Source organism: Tachysurus fulvidraco, chromosome 23 (assembly GCF_022655615.1).
Source record: "Tachysurus fulvidraco isolate hzauxx_2018 chromosome 23, HZAU_PFXX_2.0, whole genome shotgun sequence".
Taxonomy (NCBI): Eukaryota; Metazoa; Chordata; class Actinopteri; order Siluriformes; family Bagridae; genus Tachysurus; species Tachysurus fulvidraco.
Genome location: NC_062540.1, coordinates 17,323,350 through 17,350,172, shown reverse-complemented (window position 1 = coordinate 17,350,172; position 26,823 = coordinate 17,323,350). Strand labels below are relative to the sequence as shown.

Sequence of the window (26,823 nt, the reverse complement as noted above, 5' to 3'; positions counted from 1 at the left end):
GCTGAGTCATTAGTTCAGTCATTTAATAATCATTGTGTGTCTGTTTTAAATAATGTGGCACCGCTTAAACACAGTCTTATTTCCCCACAAAAACACTGTCCTTGGCTGAATGAAAGCATCTTTAGTCTCAGGAGAAATTGTCGTAAAGTGGAGCATTTATGGAAAACCTCTAATCTTGAAGTACACAGATTACATTTTAAGGAGCTGATCACAGCTCTTAATGTTATGATTAAACAGGCCAGATCTGATTATTTCACAAATCTTATTGTTGCAAATAAGAAAAATCCGAAAGTCCTGCTTGACACTTTTAAAAATATTGTTTCGCCCCCACACTGTAAAAAATTTTAAGCCAGTTCAACTAAAAAAATCTTAGTACTAATTTCCCCTAGCTCTTTCTTGTTTACTCAACTTTTAATAACAGTTACACTGACTCAAATACAGTTGTCAGTTATACAAAAAATGTTTAGTTGAGTGAACTTATGATTGATTGTTTTCTGGAGAGGTAAAACTGTTCTATAACAAACCTTTTTAAGTTGCACCAACTCAACATTTTTAGTCTGTAGAACTCAATGTCTAGTGAAGTTGAGTGAACAAAAAAATGCTATTGGAAATTAGTACTAAGTAATAATACGTTATGACTGGAAACTAGAATAACATCGCCCAAGTCAAAAACTGAAAACTGTGTGTCAATGCAACAAAACATTTATTCCGAACAGCAATTTGTTTTAAAACACTTTTCACAAGCATGTTGAATGCAAATAAATGTATAGCCATCATCATGACAATTACAATTTCTCAAATTAAAATACTGCAACTCTACAACTAAAATTAAACACTGCAGTTAAGAGTTGTACAAAACACTGCCACTGAATATGAAACATGTGACTAAGCAGCAGCACACGGTCAAAATTTTAAGGATCTATAAAATAGTCCATCCATCTACAAAGCACAGACTCACCTAAATATGAAACATTTAGTATGAATGAACAGTAGGCCTATATCAACAAATATCAGTTAAATGAATAAACATTTCACTTAAGATAATTTAACTCTGCACGTCTTAAAACTTAAAACTCAACATTCACCATTATACAATATACAGTAACATCTAAACAAACATTACTATACCAAAAGGTACACAGCAACAATAAGAGCATCTGAAAAAACTCAATGCATCTTAAACTCCCTATACAATAAAAAGCTTATTCTTCAGGGACTGAACTCTGTTGGTGCACTTTTCTCCCAATCCCACAAAGATGTTCTGCACTGCCTCAAATGTGTATTTTAGTCCTTTTGGATATTCAATATTCAGCGCATATAGAAGTCCAAAGAGTACCATGAAAGCAGTGGGAAAGTCAGGTAGGTCCTCCATGACCACGGTTTCCTCCAGGATGATGCCGAAGTTTAGACATCTCTTTGTTGCCTGTGAGAGATCATCCTCCATGACTGTGAGAATGGCCAGTTTGACTCCTCTTGTGTAGGTTTCCTCTAAATCCGTGTCCTAAGAATTACATATATTTCATGAATGGTTCAATAGTTGTGCTTAAGTATAATTATAAAAATAAAATTTTAAACTATTGCAAACAAAACATGGCACATTATGTGCTAACTTGACAAACACTTGATGAAAACAAGCCACATGGAAACCATGTCAGCACCTTTATTAAATATTGCATTTAATAAAATAACTATGATCAAATGAAAATATGAGATGATTAAATGCTGAAAACCTACCAGACAAGTCTCTGATATTACGTCACGTTCCCTGAGGTACAAGGGGAGTCCCTGTAGAGCCGTAGTGTGTCTGTGTGATAGGATGTCTGTTGTCTGTACAAGGGAAATATCATTTTAATTATGATTCACTTCTGCATGATTCCTTTAAGGGTTAGTTCACCAAAAAAAAAAAAAAAATCTATCATCTTTTACTCACCCTCTAGTTGTTCCAAACCTGTATAAATTTATTTGTTCTGTTGAGTTTTTTGTTCTGCTGTAGATAGATATTTGGACAAATTTACACAAAGATAGATATTTGGAAGAATGTTTGTAACAAAGCAGATCTCGCCCCACATTGACTACCATAGGGGAAACAAATACTGTGGTAGTCAATGGGGGCGAGATCTGCTTTGTTACAAACATTCTTCCAAATATCTATCTTTGTGTAAATTTGTGTAAAAATTGTGTAAATTCAAATTCTTACTGACCCCAAACTTTTGAACAGTAGTATATAATGTTACAAAAGCTTTGTATTTCAACACTTTTCTAAACACTTTTCTTTTGAATTTTCTATTCATCAAAGAATCCTGAAAAATAAATATTGTACACAAATATTTTGTACAATTGTATACGATAAATGTTTCTTGATTATCAAATCATCATATTAGAGTGATATCTGAAAGATCATGTGACACGGAAGAATGGAGTAATGGTTCTGAAAATTCATTTTGCCAACACAAGAATGAATTACATTTTAAAGTATTTTCTAAAAGAAAACAGTTAATAGTTAAATTTTATTAATATTTCACAATATTACTGTTTTTACTATATTTTTTATTAAATAAATGCAGCCTTGGTGAGAGACAAAACTTTTTTTTCCAAACATTAAAATCTTACCATGTCCAAACTTTTGACTGGTAGTGTATATACAGTAGTCAACAATTGAAGTGGAACAAAAAAGTTCAACTTTGGCCCAAGAAGAAGATTTTAGGACAACTTTGATAAAAGGTTTTGATCCACTTCAAATGTTGACATTATGTATGTATGTATGTGTGTTTGTGCGTATGATATATATATATATATATATATATATATAGATAGATAGATATATATAGATATATATATTATATATATATATATATATATATATATATAGATAGATAGATATATATAGATACTCAAAAACACAAAGTAATTGTCACAAAAGTGTGTCACATTAAATAATTAATTAGAAAAATATAACTACTCATTATAAAAGGATTCGTAAGAATAAGTATAGGAGTCATACCTGCTCGTCAAAATGGTCCAGTAAAATTTTCAACTCATCTCCAAGGTCTTTACTCTTTGCTCGAAACATTTTGATGAGGGTGTTGCTATGTTTGTTAAGAGCCGTCATGAACGCTGTTTTAAGGTCCACACAAGTGATCCTTTGGAACTCTGTGCAAACCTGAGGAAGGGAAAGAAGAAAAAAAAATCTGTCAACATTAAAATCTATAAACAAACAGGACAAAATAATGTACAGAAAATGTAAAAGAATTTAACATACTTGCTCTTCCAAAAAGAGGCCAGGCCATCTTTCTTTGATGACAGAGACCAAAGGCTGCTCACTGACTATTTCTTTCCTCCTGAGAGGAAGAGTTTAGTATTGTCATGTCCATGTTCCTCATCTTGACTTCAAGCTCAAGCTGTTCCCTTTCATGTTCCAATGCATCATCATCCAAACCAACAGAATTGTCTGGAAGAAAGTTGACTTCTGATCTTCGTGGTTTCTTCTGGGGAACTCTTGAACCATCATCTCTTTTATTATCAAGCTCACTACATCCAGCATTGCGTAATTTTTGTCTGTAATTCCCCATTTTAAATTTTAAGCTCATCTTCCAGCCCTTGCATCCTGTGTCACAGCCAAGTTCCCTTAAACATGGATGTCTGAAAACTAACGCAGCTGCTACTTGCTCAATTTCAGAGTCACTTGGGTAAGCTTTAAAAGAGTATATTGTTTCTGCCAACTTCTCCAGTATTTCTGATGACATCTCTTGTAACATCCATGGTAGTGTTCTGTTTTTCATAGACTTCATTAGCTTTCCTCAGTCTGAACTCTACATCATAAGAGAAATTTGGAATTTGGAAAACGGGTGGCCAACGCAGACTGTGGAAGATGGACTGGACAGATTGGATGGGATGCTTGCTGTGTCTAGTGTAAAATCAGTGTCAGACCCTGTGCTTTCGTTTCTTGGGGGTTACTGATGCTATTTTGAACATTTCCCAGATAATCTTCAGTGTGACCTTATCAGATGGAAGTTCTTCTATGTTACTCAAATTGCAAAGCTGACCACCAAAATCAGGGTCCTCATACTGGATCACAAAGTTTTGATCAATTTTCAGTTTGTCACAAAGAATTTCTTTGAGCTCATCTACTGATGATGGCACTTTGGGGAGTGTCAGCTTTTTTATGCACTCTGGAGTCACAATCACTCGCAGCAACATTATGGTTTTCTGAAACAAAATATACCATTTAGTGATTAAGTTCAAAATGATCTAGCTAACCTGTGTACTCATGTTAATGCTGCTAGAAATCTGGGGAGAGAGGGGAACACGCTTTAATGTAACCTAAAATGTTTAGGTGACATCATGAGATTTCTTCCAACACTGTAGGCTGCTACTGGGTAGAAGTCATTTAAATCCTTCAGCTCAGTAACAATCAGATCTTCGTATGAAAGTTCTTCAACCTTAAAGGCCCAAAGATGTTCAGCATACCAGGTATAAAATCTCTCCAGCACAAAAGAAGCCTCACTGTCAACTAACAAAATGCATTGGATCTTTGCAAATTCTGGCAAGCCACCACAGTGTCTAACAGACACCATCATACCTTTGGAGTATAAGGTCCCATGCAATTCAGCATTTGATGCAAGTGATACGGTGTTGAGGTGAGAATATTTTCTCTCAACAGCTGTTTTCACCCTTCTTTCTAGAGAAGACACATTCACAACTTTTACTCTGTCAACATGAATGGATTGTTTGAAAAAGCTGGGAGACTGCAAGACATGTGCAACCATAAGTTGGTGCTGAGTAGACAATGTCTGTAATATGTTTTTGAAATTGTGCATGTTATGGACAACCCGTTTGAAGAAACTGTGCTTTGCCTCAAAGCGCATTGTCCAGAACTCAACACAAGGACAAAAATGGCGTATGAGGCTTGGGTAGTGTTACAAGAAGTGGTGTTTTGGTTTCAATTCTACATTTGGAAACATATCAATAAAAAGGCTGCGATGGTCAGATATTTTAGTCTTCAAAAAGACTGTCCTCTGAAAACTTGGGTGAAACAACAAGCTCCACTATATCTTTAAGGTCCATCAACAGCTGCCATGCTCTATTGGTTTCTGGAATGATGTGGCCAATCATAAGCGGTATGAGCCTAATGAGTGTCCAATTTTCATGGCCATTTCCACCAATGGTTTTCTTGGAGAAGAATGTTTTGGGGATTTTTTGAGGGCGGTTCACCTTGTCAGAGAAGCAGTAAGGGAAAGACTGAACTACACTATTCAACTCGTCAAGGGTAAAGAACTTATTAACTATTAACTTCTCGAGACATAAAGACAACTCATATGGCACAATTCCTTCAAACAAATCATGCAACGCATCTGGTGGAAATCCAGTTACTGGGTGAAAGCAAGCAAGATGAGTTTGTAGGACACATTCTCCTTTTACACCCTGCACATTTGTCAGAGTTTGGTTTGCTTTCAGCTCCTCAATAAATTGATTGTGTTGTTCTATGCTTCTTAAGGGAAAAAGTCCCTTGCTCACATCAGTGGTCTGTATGTCCTTGATAGAAGCAAGATAAAACCTACAGAACTTGTCAACATGAAAACTTTCCTGGAATCCTGCAAGGCCATGTGCACCTAGATTGTCTGCAGAGACGGTAACAAGAGTTCCTTTGATATTTTCTCCAAAGTGATCTACATACAAACCCTCTCTTTCAAGTGTCTGCACATCCCTCATTAATGTCTCAAAAAACATGTCATAGCCAAATTCTCATACGTCACTACTCTTCCCCAACAAGGCTAGTTGAATCGTGTGCAAATTTGCTCTGAATTGGGAGGGCCAGTTCAAGATCACCCAGTAGACTGCTGTAATCTTGTGCTTTTTACGTGACGTTCCCAAAGGATTGGCGACTTCGAAGTCATCAATATATAGACCAATTGCAATAGCTACATTCTCATTAGAAAGCAGAGGGTGCTCTTTGAAATGCTGGCCATCAAAACAAGATGCATAGAAGTCATCTTTGGTAGCATTAGAAAAAGTCTTTTCAGCAGCCTCACTATGACAGAAATCTTTTTAAGACTTCAAGAATAGGAACATAAACAAACGTTTGTTTTTTTGGTCTACTGAATACAAATTCAACATATATCAACATAAATACAGGTTCAACAACATCAAAGTTTTGTTTGTAATATACTTTGCGTTTATGATCAGTAGATAAGGTTCCTTTGTCAGTGGTAGCGTAAAGAGGATTTGCTCTATGAACAGCTTCAGTGATTTCTGTGATTAAAGATTGGTCAGCTTGACAGTTGTAGTGGTTATAAAATATCTTCAATCACCTTTTCTGTAGATGGTTTAGACAGGGATAGTATTTCATTAAGACTTTGAAAAATTTGCTGTGTAGCACTTCTAGATACACCTAGTTCTGTCTGCATAGAAAGGAACAAAGAAGCCAACTTCTTCTCAAGAATTTTGTCAATATCCTCAACATCAGCAGTTTCTGCATGTATATCTGAACTATCCTCAAAGCATTGTGAAGCAGAATCCGACCAATTTTCAGTGTCTGTGCGATTGAAAGTTACAGCTGATGACCTATAATCACTTATTTTGCATTTTGGGTGATGTTTGGACTTGTGGCTATGAAATGTTACATAAACATTAGTTTTAAAATCACAGTGCAAAAATGGGCATTGCACAGTCTCATGCCTTTTCAGATGTGTACCCAGATGTCTGATAAAGATTTTTTCAGTACAAACATTGTTATAATCACATAGGTCACAGTTAAATGTAGCTTGCACTGTCCTTTTATCAGAATTTGTGTGGACCCTATATAGATGACTTTTCAACGCACCTGGTGTATTGAAAGTGCAGACACACTCAGGGTAAAGACACAACAATGATACACGTTGGCCTGGGTGCCAGTGCTTGAGCCTGTAGTGTCTCAGCAGCAGATTTTGACTGGTGCAGGTGTATTTACAGTATCTGCACTGCATGAAGTGTGCTCTCAAGGTAGATCTGTTTAAGAAAAAACACAAAGTGAATGATTAGAGTCATAAATTGATAAACAATGGAACCGACAATGAATTTTATTCATATAGTATACTTTTTTTAGTGAACATCAACAGCTGCACAGCTATGACACACCCCTTTCAATAATAATTTCCTCCTCAGATATTTCCATAAATCAATCTACTACTGTTAGGGCAATTAGTCGGAATTCTCAGCTATATTAGCATACAGTAACAGACGGAGTGCCTGGTCATCCAACTTAACGTTAGCTAACAAAGCAACAGAAGTTATATGCACAATTAAGGCCTACAGATAATAATCTACACATGCTAATCATGTTCTGTTTTGTCTGTAGGATATTATGCAAACTAGTGAGAGGAGATCATTGGTGCCCACTCTTGTTAACGAAATTACACAGTAAAAGTTTTCCTCCGGTAAATTAATTGTTTCATAATATATGTTGTGCACACTACTACTACTAACACTACTTATAATAATTGTATTACTGTTGTATAATAAATGAAGTAAACATGTTTTGATATATGATGATGATAATAATAAAAACAATTTACAATAAATGTTACAGTTGTACATTAGGCACATTTAAGTTACATTAAAAATCAATAAACAACCATTTCTCTTCACTGTCCCATAAACAAAATTAGCATTTTCATCTGGGAGGGAAGTTCCTAAATGAGATTGACGTAACTCAAATTAATAAGTTGGCAAACGTTTTTTGGATGAACTTGCAAAGCGTTGTTCAAAAAACTCATCTTTTTAAGTTTATGAAAAAAAACTTAGTTTATGTTGAATAAGTGTATTAAAGATAGTTCCTTTCCTTGTTGATCGTGTAAATCTGGTAGATCGCATTTTTCACGTAGTGCTCTGTTTCGTGGCGTAGCTGGATGATCAATAATCACGTGTTTAGCCTTAATGTTAGCCTAAACTGATTTAAACAAAGCAAAACACGGACTGTTCATGAAACTGACCAGGTGGCAGAGGATCCTAAAGCCTTCCTCTAACGCAAATCAAGCAAAGATGTATCCAAAAAGAAAGATTCATTCTCAATTTAGCATTTGTAATTGGTATTAGTCGTATGACTGTGTTTCATATGGCTTTCGTATGCTTCTCTGACTGAAATACTAGAAATTCAATTAACTCCGTCCACGACACACAATCCATTTAAATACAGTTTATTGTAATAACTACAACTTACACAATAAAATCGTGTTATTTGATACATTTCATTAAATTTTTACAAAGTGACCTGAACATGTCTGAGCTCATTGGAAAGTATCACTACATTCCTTAAAAAAACCTTTCTAAAACACAACTTTACATTATACGTTAAGCATTTGTGTAATTTATTTAGGTTATTTTCGATAATAAAACTAAATTAAAACTTACCTGAACCAGAGCACATTCAGCCCCTTCTAAAATGCGGCTGATGAGGGGAAACCCTGTGCAAAATGCTACGGAAACAGACTGCGCATGCGCAATGACAGGAAGTTAAACACTTGAATTAATAAATCAAAATATTACGTTTTCCCAACTTAATAGTTTATTTTCATTGGACAAAATAGTACTAAACATGCAGTAAACTCTCTTTTATGAGTAAACTCGACACTGTGCTCAAAAATTTGTCCACCTAACTTATTAATTGAGTTAACAATTTGCAAGTTGAATTTTTTACAGTGCAGCTGTAGTATCAGTCCACAAGTATCTGTATACTCATCAGCTGACTGTAACAGATTTTTACATTTCTTTGTCAGTAAAGTGCAGGACATTAAGGACAGTATTTCTCCTTCCTCGCACACCTATAATAGAGGTTCTCTCCACTCTTGGGACTGTTTTTTCCCCTGTCAGTCTAAAGGACATTAAGGTTTTATTAAAAAAGATGAAACCTTCTTCTAGCCCTGCTGACATTGTCCCAACGACTCTACTGTTAAATGCTACTGATACGCTTGCTCCCTGTCTGGTAAATATGATAAACTTGTCTCTTTCTACTGGCATGGTTCCCTCCTTTTTTAAACAAGCTGTAGTGAACCCCACTTTAAAAAAGCCAAACCTGGATCCTGCTGACCCTTTAAACTACCGGCCCATATCTAAATTGCCGTTCATCTCCCAAATTTTAGAAAAAGTGGTAGCTAATCAACTTTCCACTTATCTGCATTACCATCAAATCTTGGACAAGTTTCAATCAGGTTTCCACAAAGTGCACTCAACTGAGACAGCTCTTCTTAAAGTGTAAGTAAACAGTGTTGGTTCTACTGGATCTAACCTCAGCGTTTGATACAGTTGACCATAAAATTTTGCTAAATTGTTTGCAAAATGTTATTGGTTTATCTGGGTCTGTACTTCAGTGGTTTTCTTCTTATCTTACTGATAGAACTTTTTCTGTTGTGATAAATCAGATCATGTCTGACACTGTGCCTCTCTCATGTGGAGTACCACAGGGATCAGTATTAGGTCCTTTGCTGTTTTTACTGTATATGACACCTCTTGCTCAGAAAATGCAGTGTTTTAAGCATGTGTCCTATCACTTATATGCTGATGATATTCAGTTATACTGTTCTTTCAGGGAGTCTGAGTTTCACTTGCTGTCTAGCCTGTTGGAGTGGCTGTCTTGTATTAAGGCAGTAACTACCTTCAACTAAATCCGAAAAAGACAGAAACTTTGATCATTGCCCCAGATAAGAAAATTCCACAGATCAGGCAACATCTTGGTTCTTTGGGCTCTTCTGTTCAGTCAAGCCTCAGGAACCTCGGTGTTGTATTTGATAAATCCATGTCTTTAGATCAACATTCAGGACAGTTGGTTAAAAGCTGTTTTTATCACTTAAGGAATGTTTCTAAAATGAGGAAAATGTTGTCCAATGTAGACCTAGAGATGATTATACATGCTTTTATCTCTTCACGTTTGGACTATTGTAATTCACTTTTTACTTGTCTTAGCAAACATGTTTTAAATCGTCTTCAGATTGTTCAGAATTCAGCAGCGAGGCTTTTAACTGGAACCAGCAGAAGATCTCACATCACACCAGTTTTATACTCTCTTCACTGGTTACCAATCAAATATAGAATTGATTTTAAAAATTTGGTCCTCACTTATAGAGCCCTTCATGGGAAGGCTCCTGGGTATATTTTTGACCTGTTGACCCCTTATGGCTCTTCGAGAGCATTGAGGTCATCAGGTCAAAATCTGCTTGTGGTCCCTAAAACCCATTTTAAAACTCGGGGGGATCTTTCTTTTCAGTCTGTGGCCCCCAGACTGTGGCACGTGTTGCCCCTGTCTCTGCGTGTGGCTGAATCTGCTGATTCCTTTAAAAAGCAACTGAAGACACTCTTATTTAGACAAGCTTTTAGCTCACTGGGCTTTTATGGTTTCATCTTTGTTGTCTTGTGTTTTATTATTTTAAAATTGAAGCTTTATCATCTCTAAAAAAATCTTTTTTTACTTTGTAAGATTGTTTTATTGTACTTTTGTTTTATTGTTATATTTTGTAAAGCACTTTGTGATTTTATCTGTGAAAGGTGCTATATAAATAACCTTTACTTACTTACTTACTTACTCACTCACTCACACTCTCACACATTTACACTCACTCTCACTCACTCACACTTACTCACTAACTCACTCTCACTCACTCACACTTACTCACTCTCACTCACTCACACTTACTCACTCACTCACTCACTCACACTTACTCACTCACTCACACTCTCACACATTTACACTCACTCACTCACTCACTCACACACACTTACTCACTCATTCACACTCACACATTTACACTCACTCTCACTCACTAACTCACTCACTCACTCACTCTCACTCACTCACACTTACTCACTCACACTTACTCACTCACTCACTCACTCACTCACTCACTCACTCACTCACTCACTCACTCACTCACTCACACTTACTCACTCATTCACACTCACACATTTACACTCACTCACTCACTCACTCACTCACTCACTCACTCACTCACTCACTCACTCACTCACACTTACTCACTCATTCACACTCACATTTACACTCACTCTCACTCACTAACTCACTCACTCACTCACTCTCACTCAATCACACTTAATCACTCACTCACACTTACTAACTCACACTTACTCACTCACTCTTACTCACTCATTCACACTCACACATTTACACTCACTCACTCACTCACACTTACTCACTCACTCACTCACTCACACTTACTCACTAATTCACACTCACACATTTACACTCACTCACTCACTCACTCACTCACTCACTCACTCACTCACACTTACTCACTCATTCACACTCACACTCACATTTACACTAACTCTCACTCACTAACTCACTCACTCACTCTCACTCACTCACACTTACTCACTCACTCACACTTACTCACTCACACTTACTCACTCACTCTTACTCACTCATTCACACTCACACATTTACACTCACTCACTCACTCACTCACTCACTCACTCACTCACTCACACTTACTCACTCACACTTACTCACTCACTCACACTTACTCACTAACTCACTCACTCACACTTACTCACTCACACTCACACTTACTCACTAACTCACTCTCACTCACTCACACTTACTCACTAACTCACTCACTCACTCTCACTCACTCACACTTACTCACTCACTCACACTTACTCACTCAATCACACTCTCACACAGTCACTCACACTTACTCACTCATTCACACTCACACATTTACACTCACTCTCACTCACTAACTCACTCACTCACTCACTCTCACTCACTCACTCTTACTCACTCACACTTACTCACTCATTCACACTCACACTCTCACACATTTACACTCACTCACTCACTCACTCACTCACTCACTCACTCACTCACTCACTCACTCACACTTACTCATTCACACTCTCACACATTTACTCTCACTCACTAACTCACTCACTCTCACTTACTCACTCACACTTACTCACTCACTCACTCACTCACACATTTTCACTCACTCACTCACTCACTCACTCACTCACTCATTCACACTCACACTCTCACATATTTACACTCACTCTCATTCACTAACTCACTCTCACTCACTCACTCACACTCACTCACTCACTCACTCACTCACTCACTCACTCACTCAATCACTCACATTTACTCACTCACTCACACTCTCACACATTTACACTCACTTACTCACTCACTCACACTTACTCACTCATTCACACTCACACTCTCACACATTTACACTCACTCTCACTCACTAACTCACTCACTCTCACTCACTCACACTTACTCACACTCTCACACATTTACACTCACTCACTCACTCACTCACTCACTCACTCACTCACTCACTTACACAGACACAATTACTCACTTGTTTGTTCTCTTTAGTCTTGAATGAAAGTGTATAATCTGTAATTGTACACAGACATAACATTTTAGTAGCTGTGTGTAGCATCTGGCACCGGTCATTTTAGATTTCATGTCCCAGGCACCCTAAATTTCAACATCTACTCCTCAATAAACCGATGACCACTCAGTTTCACGATTTTATTGAGGGCTATATCCACAACTGGCTCCAGAATATCTGGAACCTACACAAAGACCAGATAACCCCATGCGGCCCTAAACTACTCATAGGGGCCCTAAACCAGAACACACACATACACACACACACACACACACACACACACACACACACACACACACACACACACACACACACACACACACACACACACACACAATGAGACATTCCTTTTACTAATAAAACCCGATGATAATGTACTCTAAGGTTCTCATTCTTATAACCCTTTTTGTAATGTGTTCTTCTTTTAAGGCTTGCCTGACTTAAAATTATTTGCTCCTTAATTTCCTGACAAAGGTGTATTTTATTCATGTGTCAGAAAACAACATTGTATTTTAAAATAAGTTATACTCTAATTACTGATCTGTGTATATAATGTACTGCTGCCTTTATACCGTCATTACCCTTCATGTTTAGTATCCAAATGACCACAAAATTATCGGTTACTCATTTTTTCAAGCACTAGTGTATTTTATTTGAGCACGAAAGGCGCCATACCGTCTTAATACACCCTGGATCAAACTTTAAAGTCATCTAAAAGTTTGATAGTTAAACCACACCCACAGACACCTGAAACAAAGGGAGTTTTTCCCGCCAAAATCCTGACCGAAGTATTGGTCATCTCCCCAAAGATGGGTGGAGTTCGCGACCTTTAAATTGTCACAAACACCACTAATCCGTGGTCAGACTTTCGGAACAGCTACAAGACGACTCCATCTATCTTCAAAGAAGTTCCAGCAAGCTTCACTTCCAAGAACGACAACTGCTCTGATCTTCAGGAGAACTTGGAAGAACGTCTGGCCCCACCCTAACTGACTCTTCAGAGATTTCTCTGTTGCATCCGGACTCTTGTGCAGTAAGCCAATGCAAGTAACCGTTTCCTTTACCAACCAATTTAGATGCGTAATTTTAAGTAGGAATCTTTCATTGAATCATAAGGTGAATTTAAGTTTCTGTGACAATTTCCCGGTTAGGGTGTGATTAATTTTTTGAGTCTAAGCTTGCCATTCCTTTCCTTCCTTTCTCTAGTTTCTTCTTTCCAGTCTCTTCCCTCCCTTTCACCAATTTTAATTTCTTTTGTTTTATTTTATTTCATTTTCGTTTTCCCTATTTCTTTTTGTTTGTTTGTGTAGTTAGTTTTATGTTGTGTTTGTCTCATTCATTAAATGTCATAATTTTGAGCCACAGGTGATTTGTCTCTGAGTATCGCTCACAAATTAAGGTACCTGCAATATCTGGTCTGAACTACACATAATTAATAAAGATTACACGTCCTGTTCGGCGGACGAACAGACCAAATAGCGTAACTTTAATTCCAGTACCGTTAATTTCAACTTAGGTTAAAATATTTAGAGGTCACTATAACACGTTATAGTTGCTTATAAATATTTAAGTGGCTTCGCGAGCCAAATCGCTACATGTGTCTGTGTGCCTGACAGTGTGTGTGTGTGTGCGTGTGTGTGTAAAACTCACCTTGTGTTCTCTTCTGTCTCACTTTGTAGATCATTAGCCCACATCGTCCGATCAGCAGCAAAGTCAAACAGATACACACATTGATGATGATGATGATGATGATGATGATAACAGAGGAAGCTGGACACAATACAGAACATACACATATACTGACACAATACAGAACAGGAACACACCGAACATATGAACTTCATACATGAGTATAAACACATATTACAATATAGTAGCTGTGTATGTGTGTGTGTGTGTGTGTGTGTGTGTGTGTGTGTGTGTGTGTGTGTGTGTGTGTGTGTGTGTGTGTGTGTGTGTGTGTGTGTGTGTTCATAGTTTAGTGTTGTCATTAGATTCATATTTAAACTTAAATGAAACAATTACAATTATTAGTAGTAGCTGGTCTAACGCTGTCATGTTGCAGAAAAAGACAACAGAAGCCGTAACATCAGAGAACCAAAAATTAGTTGAAAGAAGACAAAAACACAATGAAAAAGTGACTTATGTATAAAGACTAAAGAGTTCTTACTGAAACACACTGCAGATGGAGTTTCTATCAGTGCTGCTGGGGTCATCAGGTAGGTGTCTGTTGTCGTTGTTGTTGTTGTTGTGGGAGGAGTTTTTGTACTCAGTTCTAAATAAGAGATTGAATAAAATATAACTTTTACAAGACCATGACTGAGACAAGACTCTAATTGTACACAGGTTGACTTTGAGTCTGAGTGATTTGTCAAAAATAAAATGCTCACATGTAACATGTAGCCACACCTCTGTAAAGTAGGTCCAATATCTGACTGATCCGTCTCCATTCCACACACCAAATAAATAAAATACTTCATCAGTTTCTCTCACGTCGCTGATGTTCACACTGAAAACTTTAGCACTTCTGTCATCAGAAATGGAGAATCTGCCGTTCTGAAATTTTGTGTTAGTATCAAGAATTCGATTAATTTTAATGTCATCATCCACTGTGTTGACTAATTTGGTGTTTCTCTCATACTCCCCTGGATAGTTACAGGTGATGGTAATATTCTGCCCAAGATAAGCGTTTATTATTGTTGGCAACCCGGAAGATGTATCTGTCAATGAAACAAAATACATAATTTTTAGTTAAAAGCATTATAGATGTGTATTATCCTGCACATTTCATAAAAGCACTAGCTCTATATATTTTATTAATTATTATTATGCTTTGAATTTGTGTGAGTGGATAGACAGTAAACATGTTTTTACTCACTATTACAAATTTCTAGGCTCATGGTGAAGTTGCTCTGATCACCCAGTCCAAATCTATACATTCCAGAATCTTGTGGCTTCAGCTTTCTGATCAACTAAGAAGTTGTTGTTTGTGTTTGCATACAACAGGAATATTCCTTCTTGAACTTGGTGGCGTTTGGTGTCAACACGTATTATATCAGTGCAGTCTTTTTCATTCACTTTGCAGATATATTTACTATTGTGTTTGTACCAGTTTATATCAGAGAACACAAGGACACTTCCACCTGAGTAACCAATCACATCAGAGCAGACTACTGGACCTGTCAATCAAACAAAAATCACACTTATGTCAGTAACCTCACTGAGCCTTTAATAATCTCATAATCCAGGATAAATAACATCACATACAGTTTGCTACAGATGAATATCTGACCTGAGATCAGGTAGAGGATGATGACGAGGATCTTCATCCTGGATAAAATTCAGCTTCACTTCACTTCTGCTTCTTTTTTTCTGCTCTGTCTATGTCACTGTGTTAAGTTATACTGATCCTCACTTCTACTTTGTGCTCTGATGTCTTTCTGCTTTTATAATTCTGTCTTGTTACAGTAAGTCATTTCCTCTTTTCACACAATATTTTATTCATCAGAAATACAGATCTGCATGAAACCCACACATAGTTCTTAATGACCTGTTATACACATGACTGTATTATGTAATGGCGGTCATATCTGTCTTTCTCTAATCCATACTTTATAATCTTTATCTTTATAATATATCTTTATTCATTTAATTCATTCATTCATTCATTTTCTACCATTTTATCCGAACTTCTCGGGTCACGGGGAGCCTGTGCCTATCTCAGGCATCTTTGGGCATCAAGGCAGGATACACCCTGGACGGAGTGCCAACCAATCGCAGGGCACACACACTCTCATTCACTCACACACACACACACTATGGACAATTTTACAGAGATGCCAATCAACCTACCATGCATGTCTTTCGACCGGGGGAGGAAACTAGAGTACCCGGAGGAAACCCCCGAGGCACGGGGAGTACATGCAAACTCCACACACTCAAGGCGGAGGCGGGAATCGAACCCCGAACATGAAATTCTTCATAATAAAAAAGTGCAGCCACGAGCCAGCACACAGATGCAGCTGTGGCCTTAATTGTTAACACCATTTTTTTTTCAGTTTTGATTGAAATTATTTTGATCTTTTTGTTAAGTTGATATAAGGGCTGTTTGTTACTGTTTTGTTGTTTGAGTTTTTTTATTAGTATTGTGTGTTTTTCCTGTATTTGTTTGGATAGCTGAGCCCGATGACAATATCAACTAAAAACTGACAAATGTGTACTATGGTGTTCTGCATGATTCGGAAAAAGCCGGACACCCTTTATATTTCTGACCTGACTCATCTGTTCTGTGACCACTATGTATTTAGTGATGATCTCAACCTTTTTCGCACCGCCTGAGACTATCACCCAATATGAACAGAGGGTAGTATGACCCCTAACCAGTTGTGGGTGTTGGGGAGCATCCTGAAACTGATATAGAGGTACATTAGTTCTACAGTATATTTTGATAGACAATGGCAAGAAATGTTAATAATCGTTGCATTTCTTGCAACCTGAATGTCAACTTAAATTCTGTCACACCGGGAGGAGAAAGATGCAGGATAGTTTAAATAAATGGTGTTTAATAACTGAAATACACTAAACAGGAACATGGAGCTAAAAATAGACAGGACAAAGGACGAGGAAGAACGTGCACGATTACATAGACTTGACAATTAACACATAGTAATTAACAGGTGTGCAGAGACGGGGAGGAGTAAACAAGGGCGGGGCAGACACGTGACCCGGAACATAAGCAGAAGCACATGGTCAAAAGTCTGGGCTAAGTCCTGACAAATACTCTTTATTTCTGTAGACAAACACAGTTTTAAACAGTAAAAATTTAGGATACTGTATTTGGTAATAACAGTACTGCACTGTAAATGTTGTTCAGTAGGAAACCTGTACAAATCTGGCAACCCAGATAAAAATAAAGTGTAAAAAGGTGTCTAGAAACCAGTACTGCTAGCATTTTACTGTAAATTTAAAATGAAAAGATTTACAGTGTATATTTACATATATATTCATGGGGGATTAGGCTAAAGTGCGTAATAGTGAAGGTTTTTCAAGTAAACTGACAAAAGGTTGTAAAATGGCAAAATTAAAAGGTGATATCTGTTATACAAAGCTGAATCTCTGTAAAGTGGTAATAGACTGCTACACCTCTCCATCCCCCACCCTCTCTCCACTTTTAAACTATTGACCCAACAGATCTGACTTACTGAAAGACACCAGAATTCCCATAAGTATGAATTAAACAGCAAACACCAACATACTTTCTTACGTTCAAAAGGTAGAGCTGACGACCTGACAATTATCCAGAAACAGATTATTTTATCCTATTTCTTTAGATTTCATTGCTATACATAAGCATAATTATTATGGCCTCATTAGCCTTTTAATACAGATGAGTGTTAAATGCTTTTGCAGAACATGCTTAATTAAATTTACAAGCAGATTTAAACATAACAGATATATTTATTCCCTTTTTTTTTACTTTCACAGGTCATTAAACCACACAAATGTGGAACCATTTAAGAAAGAGTTCATACTTTTTCAAGACGCTGTACACAACGCAAGTTACCCGAGTACGCAGATTACCCAAGTACAAATAATTTGTCACGTTTTTTCACAGCACAGCTGATTAATGAAGGTATAAATGACAAACTCTACCTTTTATAAATACCCAATATACAGAGCATCAGTCACCTTAATGCATTAATAATTGTTTATCATTGAATATATGTTCTCTTTTTATTATAAACAATGGATTTATATAACAAGAATGAAAAAACTTCTTTTCGAATGCTTAGTAAAATGAATGCAGTGTTTAATGCACAGGTTGTTAGTGTGTTTTTATTGATAAAGATTTGTAAATACAGTAAAGGAGAATTTCCTTGACATGTAGCAAGGATACACGATTATATAGACTGTAGATCTGCTTCTCAAGCATCAACAGCATAACCAAAAGAAAATGTTCGATGTGAATGAGATGATATGACAAAGGTCTTTCCTGTTATCAGCTAGATTCATGACACAGGTTCATATTTAAACTGTGTTAATATTACTTCTATTAATCAGAGCACAAAGCAGAATTAAGCACAGTAACATCAGAGCATAAGATGGATACATGGATAAGAAACAATTAATTAATCTCTATAAAATTAGAAGCAATTTATCTTCATCATCATCATCATCATCATAATGATTTGTCATTATACATCATACAGATAATTTGTATTTCTAACTTTATATTAAACAAAACTAACACTAAACACATACACACACATCTGGCTAGCAGTCCTTCAAAAACTCAGCAGCTCAAGCAGGAAGTTCTGACTGATTCTTTCTCTTCAGCAGTTTTACATTGAGCTGGTTTTAATGTTTTCATACCCAGAAGCAGAATAAGCGTTATAATCAGGCATAAGCTGAAAGCAGAAAAAAAATATAGTCATTTAAATCCTCTCACAGTAATGACTTCGGTGTTCACTTTAACACCGTCATGTGTTTTTATATCAATTTCTGTTCTATTCACAATAAAATGTGTCAATAAATCACATTATAGAATTCTATTATATTCACACAACAAGCTTCAGAAAATAATGCTACACTCACTTTAACACACTCTCACTCACTCACTCACTCACTCACTCACTCACACACAATTACTCACTTGTTTATTCTCTTTACTCTTGAATGAAAGTGTATAATCTGTAATTGTACACAGACATAACATTTTAGTAGCTGTGTGTGTGTGTGTGTGTGTGTGTGTGTGTGTGTGTGTGTGTGTGTGTGTGTGTGTGTGTGTGTGTGTGTGTGTGTGTGTGTGTAAAACTCACCTTGTGTTCTCTTCTGTCTCACTTTGTGGATCATTAGCCCACATCCTCCGATCAGCAGCAGAGTCACACAGACACACACACTGATGATGATGATGATAACAGAGGAAGCTGGACACAATACAGATATATACTGACACAATACAGAACATACACATATACTGACACAATACAGAACAGGAACAGACCAAACATATAAACTTCATACATGAGTATAAACACATATTACAATATAGTGTGTGTGTGTGTGTGTGTGTGTGTGTGTGTGTGTGTGTGTGTGTGTGTGTGTGTGTGTGCGTGTGTGTGTGTGTGTGTGTGTGTGTGTTCCTAGTTTAGTGTTGTCATTAGGTTCATATTTAAACTTTAAACATCAGAGCATATGATAGATAAATGAAACAATTATTAGTAGTAGCTGGTCTAACGCTGTCATGTTGCAGAAAAAGACAACAGAAGCCGTAATATCAGAGAACCCAAAAGTAGTCGAAAGAAGACAAAAACACAATGAAAGAGTGAGTTATGTATAAAGAGTAAAGAGTTCTTACTGAAACACACTGCAGATGGAGTTTCTATCAGTGCTGCTGAGGTCATCAGGTCAGTGTCTGTTGTTGTTATTGTTATTGTTGTTGTTGTTGTTGTTGTTGGGGAAATTTTTGTGCTCAGTTCTAAATATGAGATTGAATAAAATCATGGAAACATTAGCTATATAACTTTTACAAGACCATGACTAAGACAAGACTCTAATGCTGTCTGTACACACAGGTTTAGTTCGAGTCTGAGTGATTTGTCAAAAATAAAATGCTCACCTGTAACATGTAGCCACACCTGTGTAAAGTAGGTGTAATATCTGACTGATCCGTCTCCATTCCACACACCAAATAAATAAAATACTTCATCAGTTTCTCTCACGTCGCTGATGTTCACACTGAGAACTTTAGCACTTCTGTCATCAGAAATGGAGAATCTGCCGTTCTGAAATTTTGTGTTAGTATCCAGAATTCGATTAATGTTAATGTCATCATTCACTGTGTTGATATATTTGGTGTTTCTCTCATACTCCCCAGTATAGTTACAGGTGATGGTAATATTCTGCCCAAGATAAGCGTTTATTATTTTGGGCAAGCCAGAAGATGTATCTGTCAATTAAACAAACAAAATAATATATATAAACAAAAATACATCATTTTTAGTTTAAAGCTTTATAGATGTGTATTATCCTGCACAGTTCATAAAAGCACTAGCTCTATATATCTTAATTAATTATTATTAATGCTTTGAATTTGTGTGAGTGGATAGACAGTTACTAGTAAACACGTTTTTACTCACTATTATAAATTTTTAGGTTCATGGTCAAGTTGCTCTGATCCCCCAGTCCAAATCTATACATTCCATCATCTTGTGGCTTCAGCTTTCTGATCAATACCAAGAATTTTTTGTCTGAGTTTGAATACAACAGGAATCTTCCTTCTTGAACTTTGTTTTGTTTGGTGTCAACACGTATTATATCAGTGCAGTCTTTTTCATTCACTTTGCAGATATATTTACTATTGTGTTTGTACCAGTTTATATCAGAGATAACAATGACACTTCCACCTGAGTAACCAATCACATCAAAGCAGTCTACTGGACCTGTCAATCAAATCAAAATCACACTCATATCAGTAACCTCACTGAGCTTTTAATATTCTCATTATACAGGATAAATAACATCACATACAGTTTACTAAAGATGAATATCTCACCTGAGATCAGGTAGAGGATGACGAGGAGGAGGATCTTCATCCTGGAATAAAATTCAGCTTCACTTTACTTCTGCTTCTTTTCTTCTGCTCTGTCTATGTCACTGTGTTAAGTTCTACTGATCTTCACTTCTACTTTGTGCTCTGATGTTTTTCTGCTTTTATAATTCTGTCTTGTTAAGTCATTTCCTCTTTTCACACAATATTCTATTCATCAGCAATACAGATCTGCATGAAACCCACACAAAGTTCTTAATGACCTGTTATACACTTCACTGTATTATGTAATGGTGGTCATATCTGTCTTTCTAATCTATACTTTATAATCTTTATCTTTATAATGTATCTTTATTCATTTAATTATATTAATATAATGTCTTTCCTCCCCCGGTCCAAAGACATGCATGGTAGGTTGATTGGCATCTCTGGAAAATTGTCCATAGTGTGTGAGTGAATGAGAGTGTGTGTGTGCCCTGTGATAGGTTGGCACTCCGTCCAGGGTGTATCCTGCCTCGATGCCCAATGACGCCTGAGATAGGCACAGGCTCCCCGTGACCCGAGAAGTTTGGATAAGCGGTAGTAAATGAATGAATGAATGAATTTATTTCTTAATCCTGCTTCAGTAAAGGATTTATCCTGGTCAGGTCTGTGTGGGTCTGGAGCCTATACTAGAAACACTGGGTGTGAAGTGGGAATACATTATTTACATTATATCACTTAGGGGAAATATAGCAAGGTTAAGTATATTTGCCTCCCACTTTGGTACTGATTCGTCTGTTGCCATTTTCCAAGTGGTCATTAAATCTGATTGATGGTAACTTACATCTCTGGGCTCCTAATATACATGTCTTTGGCTCTGGGTAGGTCAGATGTAACAGCATCACCACAATCCAGTCCTCTCTGAGCTGTATATTTACTACAACAGCTGAATGAATGATTAAGGATTTGGATTGTTTAAGTTGATATAACTGCTGTTTCTTATTGTTTTCTTTATTAGTATTGTGGGTTTTTCCTGTATTTGTTTGGATAACACAATATCAACTAAAAATTTATTCCATTGTTCTTCTCCCTGATGTGCTTGTTGTTGTCTGAGCACTGGGGATAGAAGACTGCTCCTTCATTAGTGCTGTTGTGCTCTTCACTTTCACAAGTCTTTGTGTGTGTGTGTGTGTGTGTGTGTGTGTGTGTGTGTGTGTGTGTGTGTGTGTGTGTGTGTGTGTGTGTGTGTGTGTGTGTGTTTGTGTGTATAATGAAGTTATGCTTGGACAGTTTATTCTGTCCTTCCACCTCTGTTTGTAGGATCAAGTTCCCTTCCTTCTCTTTGTTGTTGACTCTTAGCGGGCGGGTGGGAAAGAAACATGTGTTCATTTATTTTAATGGTGCTTTTATTTGAGAATTGTCTGTCTATTTTTCTATGGTGGCCAATGTCTCTGACCATTACTCACATCACCATTACTGGTGATTCGAACCTGTGCATGTTAATTCCCTGGGTGAAATTCCCAGAGTGGAGAAGTCGGATAATTTAAATCAATTTTCATTCACTGATGTGCTCATTTTTATAATATAAAATCCACTTGACTCAACAATGGGCAAGACTAATTACAATATAGTATCTTCTGATCATACGGACACACATGCTCAACTCACAGAGGAAAAAATTATAATAAATAAATAAGTGAATGAAAGTAAAGGTGAAAGTGGGACAATAGCTTTAAGGGGCAATAACATTAAACACCCCTACAGTTCCTACTTTAACCTCACCCCTATAGTATACAGTATAGATTGTGAGGTCTGGGAGCAAGTTAAGGCTTTAAAAGAGACAACTGTAAGATACTGATTATTTTCTCTCATAAATTTCTAATAGATAGATAGATAGATAGATAGATAGATAGATAGATAGATAGATAGATAGATAGATAGATAGATAGATAGATAGATAGATAGATAGAATGAATTCCATGCTATTAGGTTTCAAAGGGGTACAAAATTGTAAAACAAACAACAACAACAAAAACATAAGAATAATTAATTTCATAAAGTCCATAAAGGCAGTGATTTCTGTATGAATAGGTGATTGACCCTGAGGTTGGCCTCTTTGTCTGCTGAAATGAAATTATGAAGTCACAAAACGATTACATTTATTTATGTATATATGTTTATTACATACACTCAATCGATTCTAAGGCGCAAGAACATACACAACAACACACTCTATCTCAGCATATTATAGATTTACGCACAGCAGCAAATATTACACATCGTGAAATGAATTCATAAAATTAAACGTTTTATAAGTGGTGTAACCTGCTTATACACGTCAATAAATGTAACTATGATTTCGTCTTATAATGAGCTTTTTTAAAGCCTAACTTAAACGTTGCTCCATTTTAGCTAATCTGTTATCATCATTGCCGTTCTTTGGTCTTCGTTAACCCCCCGCTTGCGCCATCTGCTGGTGAAGCGGAGAAGCAGCAGGTGGCGATCTTCTTCTTCTTCTTCTTCTTCTTCTTCTTCTTCTTCTCATTTTTATTGGCGAATGGCAAACCAACTTTAGGTGCATTTACCGCCATCTACTGGACTGGAGTGTGGAGCGCATAATGGTTTGGATAAAAAAAGAAATAAAGAAATAAAATAAAAATTAATAATACAACTGTATGTTAAATTCTATTGATCAGTTTTGTTTGTTCTAAGAAAATAACTAATTCCTGGAATAGCCTAAACTGCTTTGATTCGTTTCCTAATTGAACCCGAAGGGAGAAATCATTTATACCAAACGATCGTAGAGCTTGAATTAATTTATTTCTTGCTCCTGCATATGCATCACACTCTATAAGTACATGCTTTACTGATTCTGCCTGACCACACTTATCACAATTTCCATTTTCATGTTTACCCATTTTATATAGACCCTGATTTAATGCACAATGTCCGAGACGCATTCTTGACATTAAAACATCTTCTTTCCTGTTGCCAAACTTTCTTCTTTCTAGCCCTACGTTCTCATGAACATGATGAAGGTGTCTACCTTTTGTTCCACTATCCCACTCCTTCTGCCGTTTCTTTCTTGTTTCTTTTGCAATTATCCCTTTTACCTCTGTTTTACTCATTGACATTTTAATGTCAATTTGTGCATGCTTTAAGGCCTGTTTAGCCAGATGGTCTACCTCCTCATTTCTTTCCACACCCATATGTGATGGTATCCACAGAAATTTTACCATAATTCCATATTGTCTTATTCTAAATAGACTCTGCATCACTTCAATGATCATATCTTGTCTGGCTGTTGATGTTCCACTTAGCAAGCTATTCAAAACTGAAAGGGAATCTGTACAAATGACTGTTTTTGTTCGCTGTACTTCCTCTATCCACTGGAGTGCTAGAAATATTGCTGTTAGTAAAAACCGATACATGTTCTGAAATGCGTTTGTATATTTTGACTTTGAATTGGGGAATATATACTGCTGATGCTGTTCTTCCAGATTCAGGATCTTTGGAGCCATGTGTGTATACTTGTAATATGCAGAAATATGACTGTTCGATGTATTGTTGCACTGCTATATTTGTTAACATATTTCTTAACCGTAAGTAAAGCATTTTATTTTCACCCACAAGTGAAAAAGGAGAAATTTGCTTTTGAGGTTTTATTCTGACTGGATGAGAAGCACCACGGACGTGTTAACAGCCAGTATGTGATTACTAACTGAACTGATCAGGCTTAGGCCCATTTCACTTCATTTGATTCAGGCTTTATGTCCTACGTCTTGATCAAAGCCTGACGTTCAGTGCATGAAGAAATCATGTTTAGCTGGCAAGCTGTTTGACATCTGTTGTCCATATCCAACATGGTCTTTATAGAATGACAGGCAAGATGAAAAATTAAATAAAATATATACACATCATTCTGGTGATTTACTCCAAGTATGAAAAAAAAACAACAACATTTTTTGCCTTTTTTTCAGCTGGTGTTTCCCAGACCACTATAATATTCAAAATCAACACTCATGAAGAAATGTATTAGAGCTGGAAAAGAATGGCATTTAGTTTGTAACCGACAACTGACTCTTTCACTTTCTTCCCTTTAACACGTCATATTTAATTTGTTATCACTGAGCAAATGACATCTGACAGACATTTTCTTTGCTAATGTATTTAAACCTAGATGGATATAAACATTCATTTCATTTTCTACCATTTATCCGAAATTCTCGTGTCACGGGGAGCCTGTGCCTATCTCAGGCGTCATCTGGCATCGAGGCAGGATACACCCTGGACGGAGTGCCAACCCATTTCAGGGCACACACACACTACGGACAATTTTCCAGAGATGCCAATCAACCTACCATGCATGTCTTTGGACAGGGGGAGGAAACCGGAGTACCCGGAGGAAACCCCCGAGGCACAGGGAGAACATGCAAACTCCACACACACAAGGCGGATGCGGGAATCGAACCCCCAACCCTGGAGTTGTTCATTTCAATTAAAATAAAATTGACATCAACAAAAAATCATAAGATTTGATAACATCATGTCATGTTTATGCCCTGCATCATGATGTGATTATAATACATCACCATAACACATTAATTATTCAAATCAAATCAATTTTATTTGTATAGCACTTTTAACAATGGATATTGTCTCAAAGCAGCTTTAAAAAAACAGAAGAAATATGGTACAGAAAGTTTATTATACAAAGATTAATATACAAAAATCCAAGATTAATAATAGTCTTACATTTAAATGTGTTTGTATTTATCCCTAATGAAAAGCCTTAGGTGACTAAGGTGACTGTGGTGAGGAAAAACTCCCTTAGATGGAAGAGGAAGAAACCTTGAGAGGAACCAGACTCAAAAGTGAACCTCATCCTCATATGGCTGACTCTGGAGGGTATGATTATAAACTGTTATAAACACCAGAGAGTGTTATTATGAATAATGTCCTTGCAGTCAGATACTCTACAGTACTCTTTTGTATGTTTGAATTCTTATGAAGCAGAATCCAACTGGAGCTGGTACATCTCTAGATTCCTCTGGATCCTCACATGGTTGGCCTCTTCTCACTGAAGGTCTAAAAGTAAAGGTCTTAAGGTGTATTGCTCCTGTTAAATGAATGAATGTCTTTAAACCAGCTCCAATGATTAATTGTCTTTAAACATATGCTTTCTAATACAAATAGAATATTCTAATATAATAAGCATCACACAGTTGTTGTTCTTTTGTCTGCTCCATTTCTGGGGTCACCACAGTGGTTCATCTGGTTCACGCACTTGATTTATCACAGGTTTATACCCCAGATGTCCTTCCTGACACAACCCTATAATTTTACCTGGACTTGTGACCAGCACGATTTAGCTCTCCAGTGGCTGGGTTATCCTCCTGCTTGGGAATCGAACCCAGCCCACAGTGATGAGGTTGCAGGACACTGCAACAGGATCACCAAGAAGTTTAAACATTAGATGGCCTGAATTCTTGATCTTAACTAAGTGTTTTGAAATACTCAGAAATATAAGGTCTTGTTCAATCCAAATGCTCAAGGCTCTTTGATTTAAATGGCTCTCCTGTCACCTAGTGGATAATTCACACCTTGCAGCCAGGTAAATACAGATATAGCCATTTTTGGTCTTTAAAAATCATTTTGTTATAAGAGATAAATATCAAAAGAATCTTTAACACAAATCTATTTTTGCATTTTTATTAAGAATTTAAGAATATTGAAATGAGTTCATGATATCTATGCTGTAGCAGCACAAAACGTGCAAAAGTAATGACCCCCCACAGCCGTGTAGAGAGCTCTTTTTGCACAAAAAGGAAGAATAACTGCATCAGAAGAGCTTGTGGACCAACTGAAGCCTCAGATTGAAGATTTTAGCTAACAGGAGTGAAATGT

The 26,823-nt window shown here is 36.7% G+C and overlaps 1 protein-coding gene and 1 pseudogene across 3 annotated transcripts; both read right to left on the bottom strand.

Moving 5' to 3' along the window:
- Window positions 1-686: 686 nt before the first annotated feature.
- On the bottom strand, window positions 687-15,810 carry LOC113658322 (annotated as a pseudogene).
- A 2,368-nt stretch (window positions 15,811-18,178) lies between these two features.
- Window positions 18,179-21,101, bottom strand: LOC113658320 (polymeric immunoglobulin receptor-like). 3 transcript variants are annotated; one of them, XM_027170678.2, is made up of 7 exons: window positions 20,941-21,101; window positions 20,525-20,827; window positions 20,005-20,334; window positions 19,744-19,863; window positions 19,205-19,312; window positions 19,039-19,076; window positions 18,179-18,793 (listed from the first exon to the last, which is right to left on the bottom strand). In XM_027170678.2, exons 1-7 carry the CDS (start codon window positions 20,978-20,980, stop codon window positions 18,728-18,730), a joined length of 1,005 nt encoding a protein of 334 aa, XP_027026479.2. In that variant the 5' UTR covers window positions 20,981-21,101; the 3' UTR covers window positions 18,179-18,727. The 3 variants fall into 3 exon arrangements, with proteins under 3 accessions (XP_027026479.2, XP_027026480.2, XP_047662780.1); XM_027170679.2 differs by lacking the exon at window positions 19,039-19,076; XM_047806824.1 differs by lacking the exon at window positions 20,525-20,827 and having other exon boundaries at window positions 20,941-21,073.
- Between the last annotated feature and the right edge of the window lie 5,722 nt (window positions 21,102-26,823).